General features: G+C 42.1%; 1 protein-coding gene across 1 annotated transcript; it reads left to right on the top strand.

Moving 5' to 3' along the window:
• The first annotated feature begins 2,428 nt into the window (after window positions 1-2,428).
• Window positions 2,429-11,951, top strand: psmb10 (proteasome 20S subunit beta 10). The gene is made up of 8 exons (XM_063016618.1): window positions 2,429-2,620; window positions 4,736-4,829; window positions 4,922-5,019; window positions 8,808-8,948; window positions 9,877-9,992; window positions 11,081-11,139; window positions 11,288-11,439; window positions 11,740-11,951. The coding sequence occupies exons 1-8, from the start codon at window positions 2,556-2,558 to the stop codon at window positions 11,849-11,851; spliced, it is 837 nt and encodes a 278-aa protein (XP_062872688.1). The 5' UTR covers window positions 2,429-2,555; the 3' UTR covers window positions 11,852-11,951.
• The last annotated feature ends 1,604 nt before the right edge of the window (window positions 11,952-13,555 follow it).

The raw sequence follows: 13,555 nt of genomic DNA, 5'->3' as shown, positions 1-13,555 counted from the left end.
TCCCATCCATCTCTCTGGAGATTAAGCTTCACCGCTTTAACAGCAAGCAGCTGTACATCTTTCAACAAAGATGCCCACAGTGAATCCTGAGGATCCATTACTACAACCACATTACCAGCGTAGAGGTCCATTAAAGTAACACATAAAACACTCATCATCATTAGCTGATAAAAACTTTAATTAGCCGACATCCTTTGAACAAAGTACCACTGGGTTGCCTTTATCATTTCTACTCCTAAGAACTCTATTAGTTGTCTCATGAAACCTTACATATTGTAGCGACCCGCTGCTGTGGACGAGAAGGGGGTGGAGCTTTACCCAGAAGGTCTCGCGGCTGTGGTATCAAGATCTACCGTGACCGTGTTCTTCGGCACTGGAAATGGGCTGGCTACGCGAGAAATGCATCATCGGCTATGGGCTGTGCAGCTATTAGCTGTGTATATGTGGTATGAATGTCTGTGTGTGTGAATGGGTGTTTGTCCACATGTTCACTGAAAGAGCTGATTTCCCATCCCATTTCGTCTTCGATGCCGTAGAAACGCTACAATATCATAGTGCTCAAACATGCTGTTAATCGTAATCAGGCAAATAGACTCAGCAGTAAAGATGTGATGTGATTTGCATGTAATACAGTATATTTTTTTTCCCAAAATTGTCTCCCAATGTAGTCATATCCAATTCCCAGATCGTCTTTCACCTCTACTGCTGCAGACATCCACTCCTGACTAAAGAGGGCTGTGGTCCCTTAAGCAATTAGAAACAAACAACGGAACATTTGGGACAGGAAGCACGTTGTAGTGTAGGGTACTACGGTACCGAGCAAAGGAAAATGGAAAACTTACAGAATCTGCACATTTTGTTTACAATTGTTTGATTAAATAGTAAAATAACGTTGATGTTTTTACTCTGACTGTTTCTCATTTATGTTACCTGAATGTAACATCGACTCTTAACAGTAACAGCTTATTAAAACTGTACAAATTAGCCGCTCGGGTGGCACAGCGATAAAAACACACGCTGCAACCAGGGCTGGATCGCGAATACGTCGTATCGAATCCAGCTCTGCCTTGCCGGCTTGGGCTGAGCGGCTATGATAGGGTGGCCACATTCATAGTCACAAAAAGAGGACATTACACCCCAAAAAGGAGGACGTCATACCAGGAACAGGGGGACATGATACTGCAACACACAGAATGAATCCAGAACCCATATAACAGAGTTTTTGACCAATTTAAGCAAGAATTCTATAACGACTATTTTACTCAACAAATGTTGTGTCTACTTTTCATATTTACGTCTGTTCCTCGCTGCCTTCAAAAGTTTACTAATTGACTCAGGTAGAGGTGTATGCAGAACAGAGCGAGCGGGCGAAATTCAACCACCCAATCACAGCATTTAGAGGGCGGGCCTTCTGCGATTGACCAGTGGTGTGCGAGCATTTGTTTTGACATGTACCTGAGCCAATGACAGATAATATCGATCAAAAATGTAACCAGTTCATTCCAAAAGGAGGATTTGTAAGTGTCCGTCCTAGCGTTGTGTGGGCGGAGGTCTGGCAGCTGAAAAACCGGACTGTCCGACCTAAAGCCGGACGGCTGGCCAACCTAGGCTATCAACAACGATTGACCTGTTGTTCAGATGGGCAGGGCTGATTGGAGAGTGCTCTTAGGGTGTGTCCCTCCGTACACAACGCTAGGTGGCGCAACACTCGTCAATGCGTAGGTGATGAGATGCATGCGGCTTGCTGCTCACGTGACGGAGGGAGCGTGGGTTAGCTTCGATCTCCTCGGTCAGAGCGGGGATCGGCTTGGGTGGAGAGGAGGCGTGATGCGATTGAGCAACTGGACGCGCTCAAGGACGGATTAAGGATAGTCTGGGCCCCTGGGCAAAGAGTTGGCTAGGGCCCCCAAAAGCATGGCTAAAAGCATGGCTAGGGGCCCCAAAAGCATGGCTAGGGCCCCCAAGAGGCCCTGGGGTCAAAGTCCCTAATAGTCAGAGGATCCTTAAAATGGAGGGCCCTCGGAAATAAAAATATATTGTATCATAAACGTTGATAGGCATCGCAAAATGTTTTGGGCCAGGGCCCCCCCGGGGCCCCCTGACCTCAAGGGCCCCTGGGCGCTGGCCCCACTGGCCCGGTCAGTAATCCAGCCATGGACGCGCTAAAGGGGGAGAAAAATGCATTAAAAAAAATAAAAAATTCAAAAAACTGTACAAATTTACTGCTTTTTATAAAGAGATTTTTATAAAAAAATTTATATTGAGCAGAATTAAGGTCACTATTAGTCTGGCCCTCCACAACCAAGCCCGCTCTGGATTTTCGAGCTGATCAGAAGTGAGGGGAAGTGATGGAGGGATCACAGTCTGAGCTGAATTGGAACTCACCCCAGAGTTACAGCGAAAGTGAAAGAAAGCGCGACTACCGCGTTTAGACAGTAAAAACGCTGACGCACCGCCAAGCTTAATCAGAAACGCTTCAAACTCTCTCATTTCAGTCAGTGATAGATAAAAACAGCAGAAAGTGATCCGATTATTCAGGTCGAGCTGCTGGAACCATGACGAGTTCGTGTTCACAGTTTGAGGAACAGACTGGAGGATTTTCCTTTGAGAACGCCCGCAGGTGAGCTCTACCTACACCTCCTAAATCCTGCTCCATAACCCTGTTCTGGTCTAACTGGGGTATCTAATAACCACTGTGATCAAACCTGGGACACCTGAACATGATCTTGTTGGACATCCTGTTCCAAAACTATGTGCGTATACAGTATACTGAATCCTCCCTCTTTCTTATGGGAGGCTTTTGTACAGGACGTTGTACTTCTGTGGGAATTTGTGCCCATTCAGTAAACAGAGTCAGTGACATCAGGCAGTGATGTTGGTGTTGGAAGAGAAGATAAAGCCTGGCTCGCAATCTATAGCTGAATTCATCCCAAAAGTGTTGAGTTGGGTTGGGTTGAGACCAGGGTTCTGTGTAGAGCAAGTGTAGCTGCAGATACGCAATCATGCTGAATGAGAAAGGGAACTTCCCCAAACTGTTTCCACAATGTTAAAAGCGTATCATTCACCTTTTATCATTTCTATACACCTGTTAGTAAGGGGGGGCGACATGGTGGCTCGGTGGGTAGCACTGTCGCCTCACAGCAAGGAAGGTTCTGGGTTCGATCCGGGTCCTTTCTGTGCGGAGTTTGCATGTTCTCCCTGTGTCTGCGTGGGTTTCCTCCAGGAGCTCCGGTTTCCTCCCACAGTCAAAAAACATGCAGTCAGGTTAATTGGAGACTCTTAATTGCCCTATAGGTGAGTGTGTGTGTGTGTGTGTGTGTGTGCCCTGCGATGGACCGGTGCCCCGTCCAGGGTGTTACTGTGTGCCTTGCACCCATTGAAAAACTGGGATAGGCTCCAGCATCTCCCCTCCCCCTGCGTCCCTAATAGGCTAAGCAGTTAAGACAGTGAGTGAGTGAGTGGGTGTTAGTAAGGGATGTGGCAGAAACGTCCACATACTTTTGGCCATACAGTCCACTTTTCACTGGAACTTGGAACATAACTGCAGGGATTCGCTTCAGTTAAGCAGCCGAGATCCTGTGTGGAGATCTGACACTAATATATGGCCAAAAGTATGTGGACACCTGATCATGACCTAGGCATAGACATGAATATAGGTTCCCCCACAAAGTATGATGCTTTGTCTATGCGCTTATGTTGCTATCGTCATTCCAATTCATCCCGAACGTGTACAGTAAGGTTAAAGTCAAGGCTCTGTGCCAGTACGCCAAGGGTAATTAAACCATGTCTTTATAGACCTTGCATAATGCACAGGAATACTATCTTGTTGGAAAGCAAAGGGCCTTCCCTAATTTTGCTACAAAGTTAAAGGCATAAAATGTGTACTTTATGGCCAAAAGTATGTGGACACCTGACCGTGACCTTGTTGGGCATCCTCTTCTGCCTTCAAAAGCATATGCATGAATATAGAGACCCCACCACCACTGTTTGGCGGCACGGTGGCTCAGTGGGTAGAACTGTCGCCTCACAGCAAGAAGGTCCTGGGTTCGATCCCCAGGCGGGGCGGTCTGGGTCCGTTCTGTGTGGAGTTTGCATGTTCTCCCCGTGTCTGTGTGGGTTTCCCCCGGGAGCTCCGGTTTCCTCCCACAGTCCAAAAACATGCATTCAGGTTAACTGGAGACACTGAATTGCTCTATGGGTGAATGTGTGTGTGTATGTGTGTTCCCGGGTCCTTTCCAGGGTGTTACTGTGTGCCTTGCACCCATTGAAAAGCTGGGAAAAGCACACACCACCCTAATTGGAAAGTGAGTGAGTGAGTGAATAAATGACACTTGTGCAAGCCAGTGGTATTTTACGACACCTGAGTAATTAAATCATGTCTTTATAGACCTTGCTTTATGCACTGGGATACTGTTATGTTGGAAAGGGAAGGGCCTTCCCTAACTTTGGCCAAAGTTGGAGGCATAAAATATGTTATAAAATATAACAGGTGTGGCTGAAACAGCTGAAACTAGATCAGTGATTAAGAGGGATGTCCATATTTTTAGGTCATTTAAGTGTATTAACCTTAATCCATCCAATAAGTCTATAAATAGTTACAGGTAGGACACACGTTCTGATTATTGGTCAGTATGGGTCAGCAGGAGTGGCCTATGGATGAGTACGTAGGGAGTTCCACACACAGGACAGCACGGCTTGAGAGTTGATCATGAGGTTTTTGTTTTGTTGGAAACAGAAATGCGGTGTTGGAGGCTGATCTGACGGAGAAGGGTTACAGCGCCCCCAAAGCCCGCAAGACGGGGACCACCATCGCTGGGATCATGTTTAAGGTCAGAATACTAGGAAAAGTTATTCGTTTTATTGTTTTTCATTCGTATCTGATTATTATGTAATGGTTTTTAATCTCATCTCTTCCTGTCAGGATGGAGTGATACTTGGTGCTGACACTCGGGCGACAGACGACATGGTGGTGGCTGACAAAAACTGCATGAAGATCCACTACATCGCCCCCAACATATAGTAAGGAACCAGGTTCTCCTTGTGATTTCAAGAGCTTAAAGCGTCTCCTGCTGTCAGAAGTACATGGACGGTCTGCCTGAAAACCTAGCAAGCTGCCCTGCTGACCACTGCCTACCTGGGAGGTCCCAATTAGAGAGATTCTATCTGCCGTCAATCTAGAAGGCAGATTATTGAGACGCTCAAGTTAGACAGCGATGACGTTGTCGACTGTTCCCGCCTACCGTCTCAGTTTGTGCATATTAAGCTAACACGCCATTCAAACCAATGGGCAGAGACAACACAACCTACTAGCAAGCCAGCTAACGTCTCCCTCTGTGTAACTAAAACCCAACTAGCCCCTGTCCTAGCTTAGTTCTTATCTTAGTCTTGTCTTGATTTCATTAGTAGCGTGGTACCTTAAACCTGGGAATGACATTGAGTTTAGGAGACGTTGAGTTTCAAGGTATTTGTTCCTGTAAGGATCTTTGGGAAACTCACTCACTGTCTTAACCGCGTATCCGATTAGGGTCGCGGGGTTGCCTATAGGGCAATTCAGTGTCTCCAATTAATCTGACTGCATGTTTTTGGACTGTGGGAGGAAACCGGAGCTCCCAGAGGAAACCCACGCAGACACAGGGAGAACATGCAAACTCCACACAGAAAGGACCCGGACCGCCCCGTCTGGGGATCGAACCCAGGACCTTCTTGCTGTGAGGCGACAGTGCTACCCACCGAGCCACTGTGCCGCCCTGCATATATTTTAGGCTCATGTAAAATAATGGGGATGTTTTTGACACTGAAAATAACACAAATATATTCCTTATTGTTTCCTTATGCTTCTTAATCGTGGAGATGCTTGATCTTGGAATATCGTATTCTGTTCAGTACCGGCGCATTCACACGACAAGTGATAAAACCGCTTTTGCACTGCTGTGGCGTTATTTCCTGTGGAGTGTGAACAAAGCTTAACGTGACTTATTGTACTAAAACAATAAGTGAGGGATTTCATTAGTGGAGAGAACTTCTCACCACTGAGGTGTCAGGTGTAGCCCCGCACCTGCAAGAACTGAAAATAAACCCAATATGTACAGTGTATCACAAAAGTGAGTACACCCCTCACATTTCTGCAGATATTTAAGTATATCTTTTCATGGGACAACACTGACAAAATGACACTTTGACACAATGAAAAGTAGTCTGTGTGCAGCTTATATAACAGTGTAAATTTATTCTTCCCTCAAAATAACTCAATATACAGCCATTAATGTCTAAACCACCGGCAACAAAAGTGAGTACACCCCTTAGTGAAAGTTCCTAAAGTGTCAATATTTTGTGTGGCCACCATTATTTCCCAGAACTGCCTTAACTCTCCTGGGCATGGAGTTTACCAGAGCTTCACAGGTTGCCACTGGAATGCTTTTCCACTCCTCCATGACGACATCACGGAGCTGGCGGATATTCGAGACTTTGCGCTCCTCCACCTTCCGCTTGAGGATGCCCCAAAGATGTTCTATTGGGTTTAGGTCTGGAGACATGCTTGGCCAGTCCATCACCTTTACCCTCAGCCTCTTCAGTAAAGCAGTGGTCGTCTTAGAGGTGTGTTTGGGGTCATTATCATGCTGGAACACTGCCCTGCGACCCAGTTTCCGGAGGGAGGGGATCATGCTCTGCTTCAGTATTTCACAGTACATATTGGAGTTCATGTGTCCCTCAATGAAATGTAACTCCCCAACACCTGCTGCACTCATGCAGCCCCAGACCATGGCATTCCCACCACCATGCTTGACTGTAGGCATGACACACTTATCTTTGTACTCCTCACCTGATTGCCGCCACACATGCTTGAGACCATCTGAACCAAACAAATTAATCTTGGTCTCATCAGACCATAGGACATGGTTCCAGTAATCCATGTCCTTTGTTGACATGTCTTCAGCAAACTGTTTGCGGGCTTTCTTGTGTAGAGACTTTAGAAGAGGCTTCCTTCTGGGGTGACAGCCATGCAGACCAATTTGATGTAGTGTGCGGCGTATGGTCTGAGCACTGACAGGCTGACCCCCCACCTTTTCAATCTCTGCAGCAATGCTGACAGCACTCCTGCGCCTATCTTTCAAAGACAGCAGTTGGATGTGACGCTGAGCACGTGCACTCAGCTTCTTTGGACGACCAACGCGAGGTCTGTTCTGAGTGGACCCTGCTCTTTTAAAACGCTGGATGATCTTGGCCACTGTGCTGCAGCTCAGTTTCAGGGTGTTGGCAATCTTCTTGTAGCCTTGGCCATCTTCATGTAGCGCAACAATTCGTCTTTTAAGATCCTCAGAGAGTTCTTTGCCATGAGGTGCCATGTTGGAACTTTCAGTGACCAGTATGAGAGAGTGTGAGAGCTGTACTACTAAATTAAACACACCTGCTCCCTATGCACACCTGAGACCTAGTAACACTAACAAATCACATGACATTTTGGAGGGAAAATGACAAGCAGTGCTCAATTTGGACATTTAGGGGTGTAGTCTCTTAGGGGTGTACTCACTTTTGTTGCCGGTGGTTTAGACATTAATGGCTGTATATTGAGTTATTTTGAGGGAAGAATAAATTTACACTGTTATATAAGCTGCACACAGACTACTTTTCATTGTGTCAAAGTGTCATTTTGTCAGTGTTGTCCCATGAAAAGATATACTTAAATATCTGCAGAAATGTGAGGGGTGTACTCACTTTTGTGATACACTGTAGGATGCCTAACCAGATTAGAACAATACTGTGGAACAAGAGCCACAAACAAAAAGGATGAGGAAAAAATAAAGGTAGCCAAAATAACGGAAAACTGGTTGTTACAGTAATGCCAAGTTCACACTTTATGACTTTCCAAGTGGTCAGGTCGCTGTACAGTTCACACTACGCGACTGGATCTCTTGTAATCGGGAGTCTTTCATGTCGGTGTGTATTTTACACTACACGACTGATCGGTGATAGAGGGTCACACACTACACCATCCATCACCAACTGGAATCGCAGGCGAGCTTCTCTGGTCTCCCAAACTACGTTCTGTCATGAAAACACACGTGAGAAGTGACGAGGGGTTTAATGATACCACGTCCAAAATGCACATCAACACGTAGCGAGCGATCAAAGTTTGTGCGCTGATGTGCAAGGAGGAAAAGTAAATGAATCTGAGTGGATTTGGCAACGCGACCAGCAGGAATTGTTTTGCTCTGTGGCGAAGTTGGAGGTTAATAAATATTTTTTGTAATGCAGTGTTGATATTATGGTTCAGCGTGGACGATAAGTTCACAAATATTGTAAATCTTGTGTGTGTGCCGATGTATTCTGACAGAAACTATATTATCCCCCTCGCCACACTCACTGCCAGTCGCAACCGACTGATCCAGATATTCAACATGCTAGATATCTCTCCTCAGTCGATCGGATCGAGTTGTTGAGTAGTTCACACATAGCGATCGAGAGCCGTGTTTAGATCGCCGAGCGAACGCCGAGTTGCTGCCGAGCCGGCAAATCTTGTGCCGACCAGTCGGCGAGCGAAAATCAGGGCAAAACTTGTGTCGTGTGAACTAGGCATAAGACAAACTGCTCTGAGCATGTTCTTGAAAAATAGAAAAGAAAGAAAACCCAAAACAAGCTGAGGATGGCAGTGCATGAGCAGCACCCCACCCCACCAACTGGTCAAGCCAGAAAAAGAATTTTATTATACAGTACACGTGAATATGTATACAAGACAAATAAAGACGTTTTTCCTCCTCATAAAAATGAATGACTAAACAAGCGTGTTGGGATTTCTTTCTCCTGACTAGCTGTTGCGGGGCTGGCGTGGCAGCGGACGCTGAGATCACCACGCAAATGATGTCGTCAAACATAGAGCTTCATTCTCTCAGTACAGGACGTCCACCTCTCGTCATCACTGTGACTCGCCAGCTCAAACAGATGCTCTTCAGGTCAGACACTCTATCTTCTTTACACTGGTTACTAGAAATACACTGGCCCGTTTCTTTGTAACACCATACTAATACAGGGTAGAACCCCTTTGCTCTCAGGATGGCCTTTTTAGTAAGATTTCTTTGAGATTTGGGTCCATGTTGGCGTGATCACATTGCTGACTGTTGAGGCCAGTAAAGCACACTGACCTCATTTTCATGGAACCAGTTTGAGACGACTGGTGCTTTGTGACATGTACTTTATGATGATGGAAGTCACCTTATAAGATGGGAAATGTTGGTAAATGTTGGTGTGAGGTTACCGTATGGTTGCCAGGAACTGTTAAAACAAGCCAGGTTGGGTTCTTTGGGATTTATTTATGGTAACTCCTAATTTCTGACCCCAGCGTCTACCAAGGTGCAACACCGAGGTTCATCAGACCAGGCATTTCTCTGTTTCGTAGCCCTTTTTCTAACTTGCTGTACATTTTTAAAGATTCTTTTCTCCTTACCTCAGATGTGAAATGTGGTTGTGTTAGTAGCCGTAGTCTTCCTGTCAGCCGGTCATTCTCGTCTGACTTCTCTCATCAACAAGGTGTCATCATCGTCTGGTGTCAGCGACTGGATGTTCTTAGTTTTTAGCATCATTCTATGTAAACTCTACAGACTCTTGTGGTTGGATAATCAGATAATTAAGCAGGTGTTATTGTGTCCAGTGGCAGTGGTAGCAAAGCGGTTAAGCTCCTGGAGTAGTAATCTGAAGATCACTGGTTCAAGTCCCACCACTGCCTCAGTCTCAGTGTAATTTATTATAAGTCTGTAATAACTGATGTGATACAAGAGGTGGAATATAGAGAACAGCTCTTTACTATGTGCGTGCACTGTGTGGGGTATAAATCATGACCTCTACAGCCTGTGTATTAGTGATTTGATGTTTTATGTTTTGTAGGTATCAGGGACACATTGGTTCATCTCTAATTGTAGGAGGAGTTGATGATAACGGCTCTCAGCTGTACAGTATCTACCCTCACGGATCCTACGATAAACTGCCCTTCGTCTCCATGGGTATAAACTCTGTCTGCACTGTCCACCTTTGTATTCTACTTCTTCTTATTATTATTATTAAATTACTTTATTATTATTATTATTATTATTATTTTAGTGTTATTATTATTACTATTATTATTATTGTTATTATTATTATTATTATTTTAGTGTTATTATTATTACTATTATTATTATTATTATTTTAGTGTTATTATTATTATTATTTTAGTGTTATTATTATTACTATTATTATTATTATTACTATTATTATTGCTGTTATTATTATTTTAGTGTTATTATTGTTATTATTATTATTATTATTACTATTATTATTGCTGTTATTATTATTTTAGTGTTATTATTGTTATTATTATTATTATTTTAGTGTTATTGTTATTACTATTATTATTACTATTATTATTATTATTACTATTATTATTGCTGTTATTATTATTTTAGTGTTATTATTATTACTATTATTATTATTATTACTATTATTATTGCTGTTATTATTATTTTAGTGTTATTATTGTTATTATTATTATTATTTTAGTGTTATTATTATTACTATTATTATTACTATTATTATTATTATTATAACTATTATTACTGCTGTTATTATTATTATTTTAGTGTTATTATTGTTATTATTATTATTATTTTAGTGTTATTATTGTTACTATTATTATTATTATTATTATTATTTTAGTGTTATTATTATTACTATTATTATAGCTATTATTATTAATATTTTAGTGTTATTATTGTTATTATTATTATTATTTTAGTGTTATTATTATTTTTAAAACAATTATTATTTAAATTTTTACTATTATTATTATTACTACTACTATGGATATTATTACTATCAGTACAATTATTATCATTTCTTCATTTTTATTATTATTAATATTATTAATATTTCTTCATTTTTATTATTATTAATAATAACATTGTTTTATTCTCATTATTATATTATTACTTTTCATTATTCGCATATTGTTATTTTTATTATTATTGTTTTTTATTATTATTATTATTATTATCCTTATCAATTATTATTATATGAAATGTTTCTAAAACATAATGTTGTGAATAAATCGCAGGTTCTGGAGCAGCTGCAGCTATTTCGGTGTTTGAGGATCGGTACAAGGCCAACATGGAGGTAAAATTCATTCTGCTATAATGTTCTGTATCAGGATGCAGTGAATCCTGACCTGATGTTTGCTGATCCAGCTGTAACATGATGTTTTGATGGATGACTGAATGATTGAATCTCTCTCTGTGTGTGAATGGCTGGACTTGGTGTGTAGCTGAAGGAAGGGAAGCAGTTGGTACGTGATGCCATTGCTGCTGGTATTTTCTGTGATCTGGGCTCTGGCAGTAACATAGACCTGTGTGTCATCACTGCTAAAGGAGTGGATTACCTTCGTACCTACGACCAGCCCGGACAGAAAGGAGTCAAGTAAGTGGCTACTCTATACTCTATGGTCTTGTAGAGCCAGTGTTCTGGTTACGACTGGATATAATAGACGTTTTTACCTTCAGTTTACACTTATTCACTCAGAATAATGATTTTTTTTTTTTATTAAAGATTGAAAACTTGCAGACATAGCCAATAATGTTTGTAGGGTAGTGGTAGCTTAGTGGTCAAGGTATAGGACTAGTAATCGTAATCTGAAGGTCACTGATTAAAGCCTCACATACGCCAAGTTGCCACCGTTGTGTAATTTTCTGTATGTGTGTTTTATTTTCTCTGCTGTAGGGAAGGAACTTACAGATACAAACAAGGCACGACACCGGTGCTGACGAAAACCATCACCCCACTGATCCTGGACGTCGTGGAGGAATCGGTTCAGATGATGGACAGCCAGTGAACCTTCAGCCAATATTTTACTTTTGTTTTGTGTTAAATTTTTTAGAAAACTAATGGATAATGAATTGTAGTCTCTGTAATAAATCATGACATGAACCATGTGGAATGTGTGGCTTTATTTAACATAGAACTGTGTGGTATAAAGCACTATAACAGTCTCCACTCTTCTAGGAAGGCTTTCGATTGGGTCTGTGAAAATCTGTGATCTTTCAGTCTAAATAAAGAGCATTTGTGAGATCAATCAGGGATATTGGAAGATGTGTTCAGTGGGGTTGAGAGCTGGGCCTTCCCTTATCTACTGCAATATACTGTGGTTGTAAGCATAGAATTCACTGCGTTTATGCATCTGTTAGCAATAGAAGTGGTTGAAACACATGATTTTAATAATTAGAACAGGTGTCCACATACTTATGGCCATAAATTGCATTTCATATAGTGTTTTTGACTGATGTTTGGTCAGTTGGTGTCAACAAGGTGCAGCTGATAGAGTGGCTGCCTCACAGCAACATGCAGTATTTAACCCAAGTTGTAGCCTAGTGGTTAGAGGAACTGGACTAGTAATCCAAAGGTCGCTGGTTCAAGCCCCGCCACTGCCAGGTTGCCACTGTTGGGCCCTTGAGCAAGGCCCTTAACCCTCAATTGCTTAGATAGTATACTGTAACAGTACTGTAAGTCGCTTTGGATAAAAGCGTCTGCTAAATGTAACTCCGGGCATTATGTTTGTGTGTCTTTCCTTCAGATGCTCTGGATGATTACGATGGTAGTTTGTGTGCTGTACAGCAACATTCCTTTGTTAGTATGGAGTTTGACATGTTCTTTCCTTGTCCATGAGGGTTTCCGCTAGGTACTTGGGCTTCCTCCCACCTCCTAAATGATTGCAGCAGATCAAAAAGTAAATGTGTGTGGAGTAGGGTAGCAGCATAGATTCTAAGGACCTATCTTATGATCCTTACTTATGGATATTGCAGTAGGTGGATTGGCAGTGTACAGCTGTATTAAATGAGTGCGTGGGGCGCTTCATCCTCTAGGGGCGCTAGAGCAACAGTTACAAGTTGGAATTATAAACTTATTAAGAAATAAATAAGTATTGTATTTTTTTAAGATGTGATGTGTAAAACAACTGTTGTGTAAAGTAGTAATAATGTACTTTTTATTAATTATGAACACTGAAATCAGGTCTCACTGCGTCTGGATACACAGGGTCCCGCTGCGGCATTAGCCAATCACAATTCAGGTTACGCTTGCCTCAGCCAATCAGCAGCGTAGAAAGGCGGATTGAAAAAAACTCTGACCAATAGGGCGCTGTTGCTAGGCAGAATTTACACTTCATGGCGCTTTAGGCAAACGTAGGCAGAATTCCAACACTGTTGAAGAAGCAATTATTAAAAATAAGACACTACTTTTATATAATTATTTGTATTAGGATTTCTGCCGGGTTTGATATGAGGAATAAATAAAAAATTAAAGTAGTTGTGTGATTGTGCTCAATAAAATAATGATCTATCTGTCTATCCATCTGTCTATCTGTCTATCTGTCTGTCTGTCTATCTATCTATCTATCTATCTATCTATCTATCTATCTATCTATCTATCTACTTATCTATCTGTCCGTCCTCCGTCCGTCCGTCCGTCCGTCCGTCCGTCCGTCCGTCTGTCCGTCTGTCTGTCTGTCTGTCTATATCTATCTATCTATCTATCTATCTAT

Source organism: Trichomycterus rosablanca, chromosome 1, assembly GCF_030014385.1.
Source record: "Trichomycterus rosablanca isolate fTriRos1 chromosome 1, fTriRos1.hap1, whole genome shotgun sequence".
Taxonomy (NCBI): Eukaryota; Metazoa; Chordata; class Actinopteri; order Siluriformes; family Trichomycteridae; genus Trichomycterus; species Trichomycterus rosablanca.
Note: the sequence above shows the minus strand (reverse complement) of the source record. Positions and strands in the feature narration are given on the sequence as shown.

Bases quoted from the DNA above. Each gene is read 5' to 3' on its own strand.
- psmb10 (XM_063016618.1), top strand. From the start codon at position 2,556: ATGACGAGTTCGTGTTCACAGTTTGAGGAACAGACTGGAGGATTTTCC. The intron at 5,020-8,807 runs GTAAGGAACCAG...TCTCCTGACTAG, and splicing joins TACATCGCCCCCAACATATA to CTGTTGCGGGGCTGGCGTGG. The intron at 9,993-11,080 runs GTATAAACTCTG...AATAAATCGCAG, and splicing joins ACTGCCCTTCGTCTCCATGG to GTTCTGGAGCAGCTGCAGCT.